This window comes from Schistocerca gregaria, chromosome 11 (assembly GCF_023897955.1).
Source record: "Schistocerca gregaria isolate iqSchGreg1 chromosome 11, iqSchGreg1.2, whole genome shotgun sequence".
NCBI classification, from domain to species: Eukaryota; Metazoa; Arthropoda; class Insecta; order Orthoptera; family Acrididae; genus Schistocerca; species Schistocerca gregaria.
In genome coordinates this window covers 111,269,240-111,289,500 of record NC_064930.1, presented here as the reverse complement: position 1 = coordinate 111,289,500, position 20,261 = coordinate 111,269,240, and the positions used below count along the sequence as shown (strand labels likewise).

The following is a 20,261-nucleotide window of genomic DNA, read 5'->3' as shown; positions in this document are numbered from 1 at the left end:
GCTAGCCTAAATTATGTAAAACTGAAAAGTTCTCCACCAGTGGCCACATGTAAAAAAGCTCTGGATAATTCCCTTGGATGGTGAGCACAGGCTTGACTTGAAATCTCACTCCTGAAGTCTTCTATCAAAATGTTAGTTTTGGGGAGAATGTGAACTACTGTAAAACTTTCAACAGCAATATGAAGGTACTTTAAAAAGTTAAAATAGTGTGGACCAGTTTTGGAATTAGGGCAGGGAATGGCTAGCTAATCTAAATTACAGGCTCTGAGGACACACATTGAGAAGTGAGAAATATTGCTGAGGTTTTGGTATTCAGTTGTTTTTTTCCCTGTGTGAAAAGTAAAGGTTCATTGTTGGTGTTCCCTGTTGGTGGAGGGTGATGAGCTGTCTCCCCCTCCTAACCTTTCCCAGCCAGTCACTTTTCTCTCCCTGAGGGAGGAGAAAAGTTCTGAAAGCTGAGATGGTTTCACTAAACATGTTAATTCCTAATACTTCAAATTTTACCACCTAGAAGCAAGGCCTGATTAAGAATTTTGCATGATTGTAATTTTTCAAATTTTTGAGACTGCATTTAAAATTCTATCGATCCTTTTTAAAAGGAAAGCTCCTAACAAACTTTGAAACACACCTACTTACTCTGGGCCTCAAAGTAGCAGTTTATGAGTATTTAAAATTTGACTGAAATGTTGTTGAGATTTCAAAAAGCAGTACACATGAAGTAAAATAGCTAACTTTTAAGTTCTGGTTAAAAATGTTACTATAGCAGTGTACTCACCTCAGTGAGGTCAAGTCTTCGTTCTGCACATAATTAGCTTTTGTATGGAAAAGTCTAACACTGTCTTCCACAAGCATTAAAATTTAGCAGCAGCAGCAGCCTGTTTTTTCCTGCTTGTTTTGCTGTTTCATCTCCTCCAAACATTCTCACATGTTGACTGCTGCTTCATCTCATTTGCAAGAAGTTTAGCAAGTGAGTGGTTCCCCACAAGCATATTGCTGAGAGTTTAATTAGGAAAAATTCAGTGAGCCAGTGTTGTACCTTTCTGGGAAAGTCCTCCAGAAATATCTCAAAATTGGAATATTCCTCATTCCAGTTCAGTGTTGGGAAGATTCAAAAATCCTTAAACATGAAAATAATTTCAGCAGAATTAGAAAATATGAAAACCTTAAAGTTACACATTTTGAGGACAAAGTGGCTCAGTTGGTCATGATGCAAATAGTTGTGAACATAAGGGCTGTTAAGTCTATACTTGTAGTAGGAGGCAAGACTTGCCAAGACATTTCTCATGAAGTGAAATGTCTGCGACTGATCGCACATGCAAACAGTCCAGTTGCAATCATAGGTGGCTCACTTTGTAAAATGTTGCTAATATTACTGTTTAGTTAGTAGTTACTATGCAGATTTTCTGCAGTGAAATAACACACAAAATTGACAAATTTTAATCTCCAGGTAAGCCAAAAGATGCTACTGAGGGCTGCACATTGGACAAGAACTTGTTCAGTTGTCATGACAAGTTGAAATGTGTAGAAGTTGCCGAAGTCTGTGACGGAACCCCGCACTGCTTGGATGGTTCGGATGAAGGTCCCATGTGCCAGAAAAGTAAGCTGATATGTAGTGGCAAAATATTCTGACTCTTCTCTCCTCAGTTAACAGTTCAGCAGCAGCATGACCTGTTTCAGGTAAAGCATTGTGCCCCAACCAGGGATGCAGCTTCAGGTGCCAACCAACACCCAGTGGACCTGTCTGTGTCTGCCCGATGGGTTTCAACCTGGTAAATGAAAAGTATTGCTCAGGTAATGTAATTGGTTTCTCTTATTCAGTTTTCACTTGTCAAACTTGTGTGTTAGCAGTATTTTTATACTTGGAATAGTGTCTTGTTGCTATACATTACTTCTGTTAGTCATAGCTATGTTAAGGTTTGATTTTTCAAGGAATATACTTGTTGGCTTTGACTTCTGCTTCAGGTTTTGATTTTAAAAAATGTTTGAAAGGATTAATGAAAAACAGATGTGCTATCCTTAAGGCAAAAAGTAGAAAAAAGTATCCCACTTATCAATTTTACTAAACTGAAAAATCAAATTTAATTTCTCAAATCATAAAGTTAGATAAAAATATTTTCACTCATTCTAAGTGAGACTCAAGCCCCAATTTTTCACAAGTGCAGAAGACTTGTGTAGCTAAATTAAGGGGGAAGGGGGGGGGGTAGGATGTCAAACAGGCAGTCTTGAATCAGGAGATGCCACAGGACAATTTAATTTCCACTGTCTATACTTTCACAAATTCATAAAACTTCATGAATCCTCAAGTCTTCCTGGTCATGCAGACAAGCATAGCAGTGGATTTTTTTCAGTTCTATTGGGTGTGTTTGTTGCTATAGGTACATCTTTTTTTCATAAGATTCTTCAATGAATTTGGCACAGCATACAAACCTTACTTACAGGTGTATGAAACTCCATAAAATATTTGATTTATGAAAAATGAATGCGCTGTTACATTTTAAACTTCATGCTTCGAAAGCTCAAGTTTTATAGTTAAGTATCTCAATTTTTACCACAGTTTCTAATAATTTAGAAAATTCTAGTTACTTAAACCTGTAAGTGTGGTTTGTATGCTGTGCAAAATTCATTGAATCTCCCTTAATTACGAAGAAAATAGTACCTACAACAAATGCAGCCAATGGTAAGTGAACAAAAGGTGCAATACAAATGTAAAAAATTTTATATTTTTGAACTTCCACCCTATAAAGGTAATTCTTGAACTTTTTCAGTCATTGTGAAAAAGGTTTATGAATTTACTTTTGAAAATATACAGTAGAAATTGAAAATTCCTGTGGTCTCTCTCCTGCTCAGTCGTCTTACACCCTTCCCCCCCCCCCCCCCCCCCCCCCCTTAAGAGACAAAATAGCTATGTCAGCAGACTTTGTCTTCAGCCCAAGTATGAGGCCAATGTTCATAATAATGGAACAATTTTACGCAATTGGAGAATCATAAATTGATTGCTTTCAAAATTCTATAATCTCAGTAGCAAACCAAAAGATAAAATTAAGAAAATTGCCTCGGATTTCGAAGGATGGCTCACCCTCTTCAGCCATACTGGTGGTTTTCCAAGAGTCTAATTCTGGAACAGTGCCTTCATGGTAGTGGCTAACAACTTGTCCCCTTGTGCATGCAGTTATATGCACGTTTTACTTCCCTTATTCATATTTAGCTGACAAATCTTCATTGCTGTAAAATCATCCCTTATTGGTAATATTTAATTCATCTCCTGTAAGACAGTTTTCAATAAACTGCCATTCATTGGTGTTAAGAGTGAGGCAGATGTAATGACCAGAATGTAACAGTGTGGTATTAAGTTAAAAAATGGTAAAAACCTGCTTATTACTGGCAGACATCTTAATCCAAAACTAAACATGACCCTCTACTGTCATGTTACATAACCATGAATTTGTCATCCATAAAAGGTCATTAGTTTACCCACCCTCTCATTTGTTTAAAGTTTGGAAAGATGAAATGCTACGGTTCAAATGGCTCTGAGCACTATGGGACTTAACATCTGTGGTCATCAGTCCCCTAGAACTCAGAACTACTTAAACCTAACTAACCTAAGGACATCACACACATCCATGCTCGAGGCAGGATTCGAACCTGCGACCATAGCAGTCCCGCGGTTCCGGACTGAGCGCCTGAACCGCTAGACCACCGCGGCCGGCAAATGCTAAGGATTTAAATGGATTTACAGTAGACTTAATCCCTAGGATCACGACAGTGGAAACATGTCTTCAAAATATCAGTTTGTAGCTTAACAGCACGACTTCAGTAGCCTTCAGAGGAAAAACAGATTATAAAATAAGTCTTTGTTTATATTATCACCAAAATGATGCAGATGTTTGTATTGTCACTGAAATTTTTCCAGACATTGACGAGTGCAAGATGTATGGCATATGCTCCCAGAAGTGCAGAAATACACACGGCAGCTATGAGTGTTTCTGTGACCAGGGCTACACCTTGCAAAGTGATAACCACACTTGCACTGTTAATGGTAAGTGCTTCCATAAAGTACATATGATTTCTTCAGTGAGATTTGGCTGTGAGCAATTCCCACCTGAAGTTTTCCCTCACTCTGTATATAAGTGATGTCCTTGTATTGCTGAAAGTATCTTGTTCATAATTCAGTCAACTCGTGTAAAGAATTTTTCTTCATAGCCACATTTGAAAACACTATGCACTCCACACTGTCAATGACTTCAGACCTTACAAAAAGCTGATTTTTTTTCCACCCCCCACACAACTCCTTAAATGCTTACCTCTGAAATTCGTTCTTCACTTTATTTCCACTTCTGATCCTCTACCTCGATCTTTCTGCAAACACTGCTAGATTTGTTCTTGTGTTCATCACTTCTGTTACTTCTAGTGCTAATCTTCCAGGTAATGTCCTACTATTCAGACAAAGGTGTTAAAACTAACAGTGTGTGGGACTGAGACATAAGTTTGAGATCTGCCTTTTGCAGGCAAGTGAATGAAATGGGTTCTAAAATACTTAAAAAATTTCCCCTCCACATGCTTGCTAAGAAAAAATATTTTTATACATTTTCATTTTCAACACCTTTAGCCATTAGTGGTATAACAGCCCTAGCATCACTGTTCACTGAGAAGTGGCCCCAAATTTGCCAGATCCAAAGCTTAGCCATCAAGTGGCAATTATAAAAATCTTAAAGATCAACCTTTATAAACACCAGATATAATCCATGTCTTTTGTAATCAAATTGCAGCTGCTCTGAGGTCCAGTGTGGGCTGCAATTGACCTATGGTAGTGAAATTAGTTGATATGTCAATGTTAATGCAGAACATATTTTTGCTGGGAAATTAAATTTTTGGCCAGTAAGTGCAAATCTGACCCTTTGAATGCAAGAAAGCTCAGAAAGGCTTCCATATTTAATGGTTTAGGAATGCAATGTAAGCTGAGTCAGTGAAAAGTGCCACTTGCACAATTTGTTCTTTACGAATGCCGAAGATGTCAAGATGTTGTAGTTAAAATTGGAACTTTTTCAAGTGAAAATAGGTTTCACATCAGCATGTCTACCAAATTTTGTTCCTATGATTACAGCTCACAGTGGACCTCAGTGAACTTATTGGTGGTTATAATTTAAGTGTAGCTACTCAAAGTAAATCAGATCACCAGTTCGACCTCCCCTTCTGACAAATTTATTCCTATCACACCTTAAAAAATACTGTTACTATATAAAACCAAAAATTTGCTGTTATGTAACTTGCCAAAATGAACTTGAAATGATAAAGCTAGATTTTCATCACATTATTTTGAAGATAAGTTTTTGCTGTTGGTAGGAATTGAATGTACAAATCCTATGCTCACTCCTGTCATCACAAGATCTTGTACAATGATACAAGCAGCTTTGTGGCCATAGCTCACACTTGATCAGTGCTATTGATTTCAACTTGAATATCTACAAGAGTGTGGTTCAGTCTTGTGGATTTTTCCATATTTGAGGCAGTTACACCACACCTTTATCAAAGACTTGCTCATGGCATTATCAGAACCATACTCGTCCTTCGAATTGGTTCTTACTTGGATATTGGCAAGCTTTTAGCAAAACTTGGAGTATTATTGCGATGTTTGAAACTTAATTGAATTGGAATCAGATGAAAACATGTGGCACTCACTAGACATTTGCATACAGCTAATCTTACACAAGCATGGAGGAAAATAAACAGCTGCCCAAAAATGCCACCATCTGCACTCGATAGAACCTTTAAGTTCATGGCTTACACAAGAAAGTATTGACCTTTTGTACATAAGGCTGGCAGATTTTTTAACCTTGTGAAAAACTGAATGCTCGATAAATTTCCAAGCTATGTTAAAAAATCTCTGCAGTTGCTTTGAATCTCTGCAGAGTATCAGTTGCCAGTCAGTTACTGATGCAAAAGATGAGAATGTAGAAAAGATAAGAATGTAGGTCACTGACCATACATTACCTTTGAGTTGTTATATGCATCCTTATAAGGGGTTGCATTCTTTGCTCTGTAGTAACATCAGACTAATCGGATTTTTCTGTACACCTTTAATAAGGTACATATCCCTTCATAGTCCACTGTGGTATTGCTCAGAATCATCCAAGAGACTTCATATTCAGTGTCCCAAGTCTGGTTTATATAGTGACTGTTCGTGTTTAATTTGGATTAAGTGAACAGTTTTAGTCAAATATTGTGGCAGCCCCAAAGATTCGGGTACTAAATTAAGCAAAACCTTAAGCTGCCAACCAATACTTCTGTGGTGTCTCAAGTTTGAGGCTAGGTTTGTTTCTCAAGAAACAAGAACCATACACCATACCTTTTTTCTTTATGCAAACAAAATGATTGTAGTTTGAAGTTAAAAGATCTTTGCAAACTTTCTCCTTTAGTTTCCAAGATGAAAAAGCTGTTCACAGCTCAGTGATATCAATACTTAACACATTAGATTTGCCAAAACTGTTCTGTTGGATTGTTAGATGTAATCTTAACGTAACAAATAACTTAGTTCGACGTTGGCATAAATGTGCTGAATTTAAAGGTTCATTAATTTTCTTCGTATCTCACCATCCACTGGGTAACACATAATTTAATCATCCAGTTATAGAAAAGCTGTACCTGCCCTGTCATTGACGAAGTTGGTATCAAAAATGAAATGTCAAATTAAATCTTTACATGTAAAATTTTCAGGTACTGTTGGAATTGTTACTGCATTTTTAAGATACGACAAACATGTTTATCCAAAAACATAAACTCCTTGTGGACAAATTTTGGGGAAAAGTGAAGCTTATATGGACCAGTACTTTTTTCCTTTATCATCTTCTGCAGATTGTACTTCCTTCTTACTGCAGCTTCCAATATTCTCTTCACTTTTAGTGTGCTCTTGACAAGCCGAACTGAGGCTGCAACACTGTAATCACATAATAGGATCTATTGTAGGTGCAACAACCAGTCTCACAATTTCTTCTGTGCACCCCATTTTCATTCTTATCCCCAGGAAGTGTGTGCAGATGATAGATGTACATATAGCATTTTGAATAGGATCTACAATGCAGATTATTTTAAACAATAGTAAGATACTAGTATGCTTTGTAGACAAAATTGTAGTTTGAGATAACATTTCTTGCTATTGTGTGCAGAAGGAGAAGCTGTCTTGCTGTTTTCAACAAAGACTGAAGTTCGGGTTTACTTCATGCGGAATGAGGTGTACAGGTTGGTGGCAGATGGGCAGCAGCATGTGGCCGGAGTAGCTTACGATGGATTGTACGTCTACTGGACGAGTGTCCGCAACGGAGAGGAGGCCATTGTCCGGAGCAACCACGATGGCTCCATTACTGATGTGCTCGTGTCTTCAGGCAAGTATGGCAGACAGATCAGCCTGCTAGTTCTATCATTTGCGTGTTAGATGTTTGAGACCCTGTCGTGCACAGCATTTTGGAAAACTGCTAAAAGGAACTGATGTTCTCCCTGCAGATCCTAAATTGGGGGCCATTCGGGACAAGAGACAAAATTAACATAAACATGCCAAAGTGCATGAAATTCGGAGGGTGTAGTGAAGTAAAACAATCTGCAGGTCTTGTTGGTTACATTACTGCATTGGTCTAAAATTTCTTAATTCGTGTTGTGACCTGGTGAACAGAAAGATTTGTAAGTACCTGGAAAGGTCATGCAGTGCTGATAAAACTATTATCATAGTGTCATCTACTTTGATGTGCAAAGAAACAGGTGTTGGAAACCCACATAATTGGAGAATTTTTAGGAAGGTATGATAAATCTGACTGCATATAGGATTCTCACATGACCCATCCTTGTCTGCTAGAGTGCTTGGATCCTCCCCACATGAAAGAAGTTGCTAACTGCAGAATGATTGTACCATCCCAACATAGTCAGTGTAAGGAAATTAGGGCTCATAGTGGGGTATTTTCAGCTAATTCCCCCTTTACTGTTTGTGAGTGAAACAGGAAATGAAATTGCTTGTATTGGTTCAGGTGATCCTAGGCCATGCACTGCATGGCAGCTTGTAGAGTATGTGTGTAGGTGTAGAAACTGAAGTAAAAAAATTAAGTATAATGAATAGAGGGAAAAAATTTCAAATCGTCAGTAAGTGTTGAGATAGGGAGTTCAATTACCATTTTCCCTATAAGACTGTGTGGTATAGTTCTATCTAACCAACCAATCCTTAACTTTTCTTGTAACTTCCTTCCCTATTTTCAGTATGGTAATATTTCTTCACTGTTCCCATATTACATTCCTTTGTTCCAGGAAAACATTGGCATCAAGCATAAGCTAGACTGGTCAGTATTTTCTGAAATAGGAAAACAAGTAAAATTTGATCCATACAAATATAGTTGGTACTATTTGACCTTATTCAGAGAAATTTTCAGCTCAGAATTTGATGTAGCAGTGCCTCAAAATATGTGTATCCTTCTGCTATGGTGTTCAGAAAATGAACTAATTTGACACAGGACTGATATAATTGCCATTTTGTTTCTTGTTAAACAGTACTACTAACATGATTTTATTACTAGAGCTAAGTGTTCTGTGCAGGTGTAGTTAATTTGCTTTGTACTTAAATTTAGGTCCATAATTAGCTGACAAGTAACTTAGTGTGACCAAAACACATTGTAATGAGTACCTGGAGAAAGTGCATTGTTTTTATTTAGCTTTTTACATATAGTACTAGTTGCCTATGGTCAATATAAATTGGGAAAACAATGTTGTCTTCCACTATGAACATGACAGTTCGAATTTTCTTCCGAAGTAATATTTACCCAACAAAAATTTGATTATATATTTTGCAGAGTTCAGGAAAAAAGTTTTGTATTTTGTCCACTCTTGTAAGAAACTGACCCAAAATACGTGAAGCAGCATAAATTGACACCTGGGTACTGAGTATGTGCAGTTAATGGAGTATTGATGTGCTTCTACATACTCTTGACCAAGAATCGACCTCACAAACAGGAAATGTCTGCATACTACAAAAATCACTGTTAACCCTAATATGGTTACATACCTTAGTACCTAAAAAGTTAGGACAATAACCAATTCCATTAAATACTGCTGACACTTTATCTAACCACCTCCATTAGAGAACAGTCTTTCCATTTAATTTGGTGTGATTGTTTAATATTTTTGCCAAAACTAAAAACCTGGTACTATTTGCTTTTCAATTTTTATACATAAACATTACTCATTTCCTTTTTAGGTGGCTTTGTTGCATGCTTTAACACTTTATTACAATTTCTAAGTACTGTTCTAATTCTTGCAGTCACTATGGTGTGCATTAGAATATTATCTGAAGACTGATCACATGCTTAACTATCTTTAATATTTATCAAGTTGTCAGGTACAGCCATCTAATCTTCAACATTTCTCTCTAGCACTGTATTTAGTGTTCTATTCTTCTCTGCACTTTGTTTTCAACACCATAAAATACTAAAGATTCCTTCAGGTAACACTTTCCAACACTTAAATTTTTGATTTTACCAAAAATTTGTCAAATTTTGGCAGCTATTGCCAGTCTGCACTTCCTCTCCTCTGGCCATACCCACTGCCCAAATAACTCTATAGTAATTAGTACAGTTTAATAAGCCCTCCAACATCGCTTGATTTCAGCATTTTAGATTTTCCTGTTAACATGAAGTACTGGCAGAGATTTCACTCTGGATGTACTGTAATTTAGTAGGCTGTTGTCAGTACTGTCAAATTGCTTGGCCATGTGTTAGGATAGGATTTTCTTAAGGACATGCTTACTTCACGTGTCTTGTGGGTTCAGTCTTCACTTTACAGCTATTGACTAACAAGCTGGTAAAAACCAGAGAGGAGCGAGGAAAGATCTGATTGTACTAGTTATGGATGTTTCATTAAAAACTGCAGAGATCAGTGGAATGGAGTATACAATATGCTTCAGAAGTAGAATGTTTGTGATTTGAGTGGTCGCCACACTGAGCCACTGTTGCAATGAAATACTGTTAGTTTCCTGTTGAATTATCTAACTATACTGAATTCTGCCTGCTTAACATCTTCCAGAAGAAGTGGGAGAGTTATTCATTTGAAATGAAACCCTTTAGAAAAGGAAACAGTAACTTAAGACATTGGTTCCTATTCAAAATATTATGTACTCACTCCCCACTCCCCTCTAAAGTCCTCCATTTTAATGGGAATTTTGAACACTTAATCCCTAACAGTTCACTTTTCATTGCAGACTTTGTATTTCTTGCTCTGCCAAATATCCTTCCTGTTAATACTGGAATATACTTCTTATATAAAGAAACACCCCTGACATTGCCAGTGTGTTTACTTAATAGCAATTAAAAATTGCTTACAAGAAATCTAAATATTGAATTTAGACTTTTAGATTTGTGAAAGAGTACTGAATACAAAACACTCACTATCAGTGTTCTTGTGTTGAAATTTTCAAGGAAACTATTTCTTCTAGAATACAAGCCTTCAGAACAAGAAAGAACATTTTGATTCCATTTTTTGTATACAGCTTGAAAAGGAAAATATTAATTTTTGGTTAAATATATGAAGGGCTGTGAGACTTCTCATTGGGTGTAGGCCCAGAGCCAAAGGTTTGGGGTTATGTCACTTCAAAACAATTTTAATTTGTTGCCTTTTGCCTTCAGAGATTAGATAGCAAGTGTCATTTTGCTCTACCATATGTTTATATTTGGGTCATGAATGATTTTCTGTAAATTAATGTAGATTGTACAGTTGGCACACTTCTCTCAGAAGTGTAAAATGACATGGTTCAAAATGTGCAGGCTTGAGTCTCCCAGAAGACCTGGCATTGGACCTCATAACAGGCAACATCTACTTCACTGATGGTGAAGAGAGCTACATTGGAGTCTGCACGAAAACTGGGACAGAATGCACTGTGCTTGTGAATGAGGATGTCCAGAAGCCCCGAGGAATAGCTCTCCTGACACAGAATGGGTAAGGTTCAAAATGCACCCTGCACCACTGGTAGGGTGTGTCAACTAAATACTACTAGATATTCAACACTTATTAGAAAGTATAAGTAGTACCCTCTTCTAACACCCTCTCCTGAAGGGCAGGAAATGACTTGTGTTCATAATGGTTTGATGCAGCTTTGCAGGCAGACTGTGCTGTGTATGCATCTTAATCTCCATATACTGTTCATCCATTTGAAAATACTCCACTGTAGTAAAGCCTTGGTCTGTTACCTGCTACACTTCTTTCCAATACCAAATTACTCTGCCTCAGTATGTGTCAATCCACGTAATCCCTTCAGTCGGTTTGTCAAATTTATTTCCCAATTTGTCTGCAGTGGTTAACAGATATATCCATGTAACCCTGAGCCATATTCTATAGCACTCATTTCACAAACTCTAGTTCATAGAATAATGAATAGAAACAATAGCTCATGATTGCAAGATTGTACATGATGCAGTGTTATACTACTTGATGCCATAACTAATGTGTAAACATTGCGTTGATACTTGCTGTAACGTCTCTTGCAGCGGTCTCTCTGCAATATTTTCAGAAATTTTATAAATTGTATAACTCGGTACATATCTCGAAATCTCTTATCTTACCGATTCCTAAACTTTAATATAAGATTATCAATGCAAAGTAGTTTCAAGCCCTATATGGAGAGCCGATTTACTCCATGGAATAGCTTCTTTTCTCTTACGAAAAGAATGAAGGATCTTGCCAATTAGCTGTGAAAGGAGGATGTATATGTATTGCTGAGCTAGTTGACATCTTTATGGTTCTGTATGAGAAGAAATTTAATACGTGCGCTAAACTAGTGTGTTCGCATATTATTTAACTGATTATTGACAGTGTCTGCTTACTATGCTGTGTTGCACGGGACCAGTGGAACATGTGATTTACACTAGACAAACCTGCCGTTTGATATGCTCAGGATATCCAGTTACTTCCAATAAATAGGCTAACATGGCCTTACCAGCAGATACCTGGTCTTCGCCATGTGATCACCGAAAGTTAATAATTACAAATGTTTTCAGATCGATTGACAATTTTCGTCACACAGACTTAAAAATTGCTTCCCTACCTTATGGAATTTAAGTTCAATTTAATCAGGATAGAACAGCACTGAACTGCGTGAATGTGATAAGCCTGCTTTGTGAATGAAAATTCCCTTAACACATTTTTACTATCCTGATCAGTGAAGCCAAATCAGGCTGGTGTAAGTTTTTAAATTTTTTGAATACCACAAAAAATAGTAAATTCAAATTACCTCAAGATATCAATGCAGTAATCGGCCATAAAGCATCTAATGTGCATAGCACTTCCAAATTGCACTGCCTTTTTTTTTGGGTGAGCATTTCTAGACCTGCCAAGTACAAAACATCAGCTTAGCTCTTTTTTTAGAGAATGTGCTCTGCCAGCTTAGTTTGTGCTGAAACTTTAATAAAAGTAATGAACTCCAGCAGTTCAGGCTTCAACAAAATTTTTGAGTCTGGAAATAGTGGCAACTTACCTGAAAAGGCTATCCACTCAAGACTTGTAGTCAATTCACTGGTGGTGATGGAAAATGAATTTCCACACAAATAATTTCATTGTAGCTAATTACAAATAATAAATTACTCTGAAAAAATTTCAAATTCGTGGCACTACTTAAGATTCTATTAGAGATTGTATTTAATCTGTTTCAAAAATAATTAAAACTGATAAGATCGTAAAAGGTACTCCTTTATTTACCACTATCCACAGATGGATAATTCTGTGCTGCAATGTGACTTCAAGCATCAATGAGCTGCAGTCTAGTGTCCAGAAAATGGAGTTGCACCTCCCCAGTCCCTTTTTAAGACACATTCCTATTTGCACCTATTTTAGACATAAAAATGTGTCAATAATAGGCTTATCCAGAATGTAAACCTTAAAGTTCCTGATGTATAAAAAGTACAAATATTGATCAATAATGAACATCAAAACACAAGAAAAATTACAGTAGATAAAGAGTACATTCACTTTCCAGCACCAGTTTCTGCTCTTAAAGCCTGAACTGCTTACCAGTGTTTTCCACCCATATATTACCATACCAGACAAATACCTTTGGGAGAGTTTAACAATGTTAAATTTTTTAGCAACTTTCAGGAACGCTTTTAATGCTGTTCACAAGCTGCATTTTATCTTCTGTATTTTGACACAATTTAATTTCTGAACCTAGTGCCCTCATCTCACTAGTCTTAAACTACTTTGTTTCAAATAACTTTCCAAGAAGAGATCTTAAAATTTTTAAATATTTGCTAGCTGATGAGAATTTAAATCTCGGCAAAAGATTTTTCTTTAGCTTTCCCATACTTTAGCTTTACTTGTATGTACAGATTAAAATGTGGTAACTACAGCCCTTTCTTCTTTCAAAATTGCTCTTTCACCTTCCCTTCATGTATTTTTTCCTCTTAACTATGCATTGTTTACTGTAAGTTAAGACAACTGTAAAATTTGAAAAGTATTATTGCATCAGTTGCCAGAACACAATCATTAATTTGAAATTGGCACCGCCAGTCTGCATGTAACTTCTCTATTACACAAGAAATTATAGTAGGCAACATGTTTACATAACTAAATTTTCATAAAGTAATCAAAGACTTATTTAGCATCCAATATATCACATGTGATACAGGACTTGTCATTTGATTACATGTAACACAACACATACACATAATAAATTGATAAACAGCACACATACACTATTTATGTACTACGTGTATGAAGTGTAAGAACTTATTACCTAAAAACAAAAGTACATGCTCATGATAAAGATTATGAACTAAGCCTTATGCACAACATAGTAGATATTTAACACATTTTTCCCGAGTACCATAATTATGAAGTTGAAACCATAACTACTTTAATTTTTTAAAGTACAGGTTTCAAGTCACTCTGACAGGTACTAATTTACACTGCAGTAGCATTTTCCATGAAGTATTTTTTACTTCACTTGAAATTTTTTGCATTTCAATTCTTTGAGATGGAAGTGCATTTAAAAGCTTCATTCCTAAATGGCTAGCATGTTTCTGACTTCCCGATTTTGCTACATAGGGAATGTGGAAGTCTATACAATGCCTTGTATTGTGATCATGGTAGCTTGAGTTGGAGATTGCAGTTACTTTCACTGATCATTTCCAGGCATTTAAAAAATATGTTGATGGTATTGTAAGTACCTCTAGTTGTTTGAATAAGGGTCTACAGTGAGTTTCTGGTGGGCTGTCACCATACAAATAGCTCTTTTTTGCATAATAAAAATGTCATTTAGTCTTGGCCCGGTTTTTCCCCAAGAACTTACGCCATAGCTTGCAACTGATTGGAAATAACTAAAGTACACTGCTCTAATACATTCTTTGCTACATACCTTGGATATTATTCTTAAGGTGAAACATGCTGAAGTTTCTGGGTAAGATACACTCGTGCAGAATAATGGATATGTAGTAACATTGAAGTGGTGAAACATCAAATGATAAAGCTGAAACAAGTGACACATTCTGCTGGTTTTTCTGCAGATCCAAAAAAATTTAAGCATTGAAAACGCAGTTCAACTTCATTGGTGGGCAACCAGTAAAGAAATTAGGATTGGACTTTTTAAAACTAGGCTAAGCAAAACCAACTAGAACTAAATGCTTAAATATTAGCTTAATGCAAAGGCAAGATTGTTATAACCTTGTCTGTGTGAAATAGCAGCTGTGTATTAAGAGGGAATAGCTGGTCACCATTTTAAATTGGACCCTCCAGATATTTTAAGTTTAAAGTTGGACACCACATGACACCTCCCTCTACATTCAGATTTTTTCCTAGTCCAAAACTGCTCTAAAAAATGAAATCCTGAATGGTGAAAAAGTCATTCAAAATGACAAAATTGCAGACTTCATTGATGTATCTCATCTTAATCGGAAACTCATACTGCTGGCTATTAAGAGGTACCCTTTGAGCAGTCTGTGGTGTTAGCTTTGCAAAACTTTATGCCACAAAGATGTCTCCTGATAAACTCAAACCAGTTTGCTGCCAAAGTATCTCAAAAATAGACTTTTGCACAAACAGAGAATGTCATACATATAAAAATGTTGTTAAATTTAAAGTGTAACAACATAAATTAATGATGAATTTCCCCATATCTAGATAAGATATAGAAATCTTAGCACTTCCAATGCTTATTCGAGGAAAATTTCAACTTTTGTTAAACAAAAGTATGTACTATCAGAAGTGTTCCAAAATGACATTTACCCTTTACTGAGATCTGTTGCATCTTTTTGTGCATTTAGTTGCTGTCATAAGTGAATCAGTAATAGGCTATTAATAAGATTTTCACCACATGGCTACTATGTAAACTCTAAACTTCCTTTCCAGAATTGTTACAATAAAGTAGCATCAAACCAATAGACTTAATTTTTGTAGTTAAAATTTGCTGAATTTTTAGAATTTGAGATTTCTTGTAAATATACTCCCATTGACAAGTTTTCATAGTACTTAATAAAAACATTAACATACTGGTCACCTTTACCCACATTGATCTAAGCTTTCCTTGGTCACATCAGTAATAAGAATAAATGGCTCCTAGTTTAACACTCTACATCTAGTCAGTAATATGCCATGTGAACTAGTAACAGTTAAAACATTCATGTAGTTGCATTAGTTTTGCAAGTTCATTGTATCATATTTGCAACACTGGCCATGTGGAACATAAGACTTGTTTCCTGTGGAAACATGGGACTAATTAACAGGGTTTTTGATATTGACCTACTACAAAATTCGACAAATATTCATCCATCCTCATACATGCTATCTATTAAAGTTCATTGGTGGAGTCAGAACTAAGTAGAAATGAAATAATTTTCAAAATTTATCTGCCAGCACATTAAATTCACAATGGAAATGAGAAAGCATTGTGGCAGTTTACTTTGCTCCACTTTGTTAGTGTTTGGATAGTGGTCCTTTTTGGCCCCCCGCCCCCTCATGTTTTACTGTTTTATGAATATTCTCAAATCTTGCAGGATTCTTCACAACACTCCTTAAAGAGAAGGCGTAAATCTGTCTTAGACAGTCTTCTTCATGAAGTAATGATACATAGGTTCTTTCTGTGCAAAGAGTTCTTTGCCTAGAATTGACACAGAAAATTAGACCATTAAATGTAGAATGGAAGTACACGAAGGAAACTAATTTTGTGGTGCTTTAATCACAATTGCCACTTAAATACCATGTGCCATTGAATTTAAGCATTTGAAAAGATCTGGCTGCAATTTACTGTTAATTCTCTTGCCTTTCACTTCTTGAGTGAAACTCCATTTATTGATGACTAATTACTTGTTTTGCTGATTGCACAACCATCACAAGTGAGCTTAATTTTTCTTTTTGGTATGAGATTTGTGAGAAACAAGTGGATTCTGTTGAATGCCAATGGTAATTTGCCCTCTGAGAAGTTTCATCAGAAGAGCATCGGTGATGTAACACAATTGGCTTATCTTGGACACTTAAAGCTCCAGCCTGTGTCTATTAGGAACACAATTTAGACCTTTCCTCGCTGTGTTCACTCTGGTACCACCCATCTCTCATTTCAGCACTCCTTCACATTTTTTCAACCAAGGAGTAGATGTTCTTCATCTTTGTTTCTTTTGTATTTCCATTTCCTGTCTCTCCTTCACTCTAGTTTCTGATTGTATTAAAGTGCCCATACCATATCAGTCGTGATGTTTCTACCTTCCTCTGCAAGGGTTTCTGTTTCACTGTTTCCATTATATTTCCATTATATTTCCATTCTTCCCATTGCTGCCCTACTTATGAGGAACTGAATTTCACACTCCTGTAATCTGCTCACATCTTAAGACACCCACGTTTCAGATGCATAGGTCAAAACTGGGATTAGTGGCTTCTATAAAGTCTTCGCCTTTGTGAGACATACTTGTTCCAAACCAGCTTTTTAACACTTCGCAAGAATGCTTCAGCCTGTCTGCCACACTGATAGCTCATGCCTTCCATTTTCCTCCTGTCACTTCTCAAATACTTCACCCTTTACACCTTAAATTGTTCCTCCTATCCTTATTCTGCCAGCTGATCTAGCTTTCTAGTTGTAAGCAGCAGCTCACATTTCTTTACATAAATTTCATCCCATACAGTTTCTTGTGAAACATCCAACTGTTCCTCAACCCTGTTTCATTCAGATCATTGTGACCTAAACACAATGTTGCTTTCATCTTGTCTTAAGATTTTTCTGCCACCTCAGCCACTACAGTTTCAATTTCTTTGCTGGAACCAGCCTGTCCTTAAATTTCAGACTTCCAAACAAGTTGGACTTCAACAGTACCTCCCCTAACACTTAGGATAAGTATGAATTGAACCATTTACTAATAACTCAGAAAGTCATAAGCTTAAAGATTCTTCAAAAAAAAAAAAAAAATCACATGTCACGATTACACAAATCCTGATAAATGTTGTCAATCATCTAAAATGCTCTCAACAGGATTTTAAATCCCGTATTCAGTGGTGTCCTCCTGGAGTACAAACTGGGGCTGGTTCAGAATCTAGTTGATGTGCTTGCTCATTCTCAAATACACTAAATTTTTCTCTCAAAACATTAGTTGAGAGGTCTGTTGCCTGTCTACATTTGAGGTGTTCACTGTCTGGAGAGACACCTTCATTGGGGTGAATTAAACATGTGTAGCTGTAACAGCTCAACATGACTTTCATATTTAGCTTGCAATTTTACAAATCTTGTGGGGATTTGTACGTTTAGGATAGGTGACAGTAATAATCCCACTGGATGAGGCTGCTGGAGTGATACTTAATCTGATCTGTATGGCATAGTGTAGCATATACTGTAATGCTTTGTTTTGAACTGAGTTACGTTTCTTAACTTTCATTAGAAAATGATTAAAAGCTTGCTATGTATTTGTTGCAAGCCATTGTCTTTCAGAACATAATCTTTATTTTCCTGTGTCCTAATTATACACCCTTTCATTCAACTTTATTCTAAAAGTTCTTAATCTAACAAGACATGTAAGCTAATAGTCATACATTCTGCAGGTCAATGTACTGGTCTGACTGGGGCAAGAACCCGAAAATTGCGACAGCTGGCATGGATGGATCCTCTCCACGGCCCTTCGTGGTTGGTGTGCACTGGCCCAATGGAATAACCATAGACATTGGCAACGAGCGCTTGTACTGGGTTGATGCCAAGCTGCAGTCAATAGAATCCGTCAACTTGGATGGCAGTGATCGCAGGGTATGTAGGAAAATGCATTTGAAAGAAAAAGCTCTAGGAAGACTTCCTCAGAGCTCTTGGTAAAATACGTATCACAGATAAATAAGCAGAGGTAGGTCCTGAACTGTCACGAAGCACCAAATTTGTTTCTTGGCTGAGATGTAATCCAGTTGTTGAAGTTACTGTGTACGGACCACACATTCAAAAGCACACTCAACTTGAGTGAAATGGAGGATTAAAATTGGACAAGTGGTATGTTTTAATGCTAAGTAAAACACACTGTCCCATTCTAATATCCGTAACCCACACTTAAGTAGTGGGCTGATGTCTCTGACAATGTTGGTTGAGCATGGACAAATGCCTCAAGTTTTCCAAATTATTCCAAAGAATACTTATCAATGAGAATAACATTGTGCATAGACATATAAAGGCAGATTTTAAAGTTCAAAATGAATTTTAAAATTATCACTATCAATTTCTTGAATGGACCTCATATGCTACATTTTGTAACAATCGTAATTTGGAGCAAAATGCAGTTTGCATCCCCATGCACACCTGTTTAATGTGGAAGTGCCAGAAATTTCATTGTTGTATGTCTGTCAGTTCTTCAGTGCCACATGAGTAGAATAGTCATACAGTTAGCAAATTTTGAGAAAGCAGTTAAAGAAGTAAGTCTGTCGGAGAGATTGCAGCAGAATATTTCTGTTGCGTTGTCATGAAATCTTAACACCACGTCTTGGAATGTGGTGTTGCCACAAAGCTCATCCCGTGGCTCATAAGATAAGAAAAACCTTACCTTTGCAGGTGTGAAAAGATTTTAGCTCAAACAAATGAGGTGTTGAAGAAAATCATAACTTCTAATGATGTGTACAATAAGAAACGATGTAAAGTTGTATTGCAAGATTCACCTCTCACATCGGTTGGCTTAATTGATCTGCACAGCCGATCTTCTCTGGATTGCCGGCTCAGTCGATCACGAAAATCTTCTCCAAAGAACACTGCTGGTTAACAGGAATTTACAAGACTCCCTGCTTTTGAAACAACTTCCCACATTTATGAACCCATCTTGCCTCTAGTCAATACATGAAGTACTAAAGTCTATAATTGTTTGTTAAAGAAAAAATGCACGCACACACACACGTTGTGCAGTATGTATGTACTCTAACACTTTTAAAGTGTGTTAAACAGTAGAAGGGCGACTGGTTGTAGAATTTCCACAGAAATTCTCGAATCGCTATGAACTGCTAAGATGTGAATCTATGGAATTAATCTTGAGGCTGATGTTCTGATGTCATGATGGTTTGGGGAAGGTTCTTCAAGAACAAAAAAGCTTGTCAGGTCAAATGTCTGTCATGGATAGTTTCCTTTAAAAGGCTGGTTAATCATGAACTTGTGCCACAAGGATGAATTGTTAATCAGTAGTACTATCGGGGCATGTTCAGATGCCTGCAAGAAAATGAGGAAATGACCTCAAATGTGGAGACAATTTGTGGCTATTGCATCACAATACTGCAGATTCATCCCTGTTAGTGCACAAAATGAAATCACTGTTGCCTTATCTTCCACTCACCAGGTGAGGCCACAACACTTCTTTCATTTCCAGAGTTGAAAACAGTATCAAAAGGATTAAGATTTGCAACAATAGATGCATTAAAAAATTTGCAGCTTGAACTTTGTGCAATCTAGGAAGAGGTGTACCAAGACTGCTTGTGAAAGTGAAAACTGTTGGGAGTGGTGTATAAGTTGTGAAAGAGTATTTAGACTATGCAGTCAGTAAAGTGGGGAAAAATTTGTTCAAAAAATTCCAGAACTTTGTCCACAAACGTCATACTTCTGTATGGGACTTTCATTAAAATACCATGAAACCAAGTTATTTTTGTGTGTAGCTATGAAGCCTGTAGTTCATAATTTCTTGTGAACATAAATATTTAAACTGGTTAGAGCACTGAAGTTTCTTGCACCACTGACAAGAATGTCTCAACTGACTTTTTCAGTATCCAATGGAAATAACATAATTCTTCATTTTCTGGGCCACTAAATCCAAACTTGAGATCAC

General features: G+C 36.6%; 1 protein-coding gene across 1 annotated transcript in view; it reads left to right on the top strand.

The window, feature by feature from the left end:
* The window catches only part of LOC126295310 (vitellogenin receptor-like), a 120,969-nt gene that overhangs the window by 36,268 nt on the left and 64,440 nt on the right, over positions 1–20,261 (top strand). The window contains exons 7-12 of the mRNA XM_049987756.1: positions 1,448–1,597; positions 1,678–1,791; positions 3,911–4,036; positions 7,161–7,376; positions 10,788–10,959; positions 18,028–18,226. Coding sequence (XP_049843713.1) covers positions 1,448–1,597; positions 1,678–1,791; positions 3,911–4,036; positions 7,161–7,376; positions 10,788–10,959; positions 18,028–18,226 — 977 coding nt within the window. The remainder of the gene's footprint in view (positions 1–1,447; positions 1,598–1,677; positions 1,792–3,910; positions 4,037–7,160; positions 7,377–10,787; positions 10,960–18,027; positions 18,227–20,261) is intronic.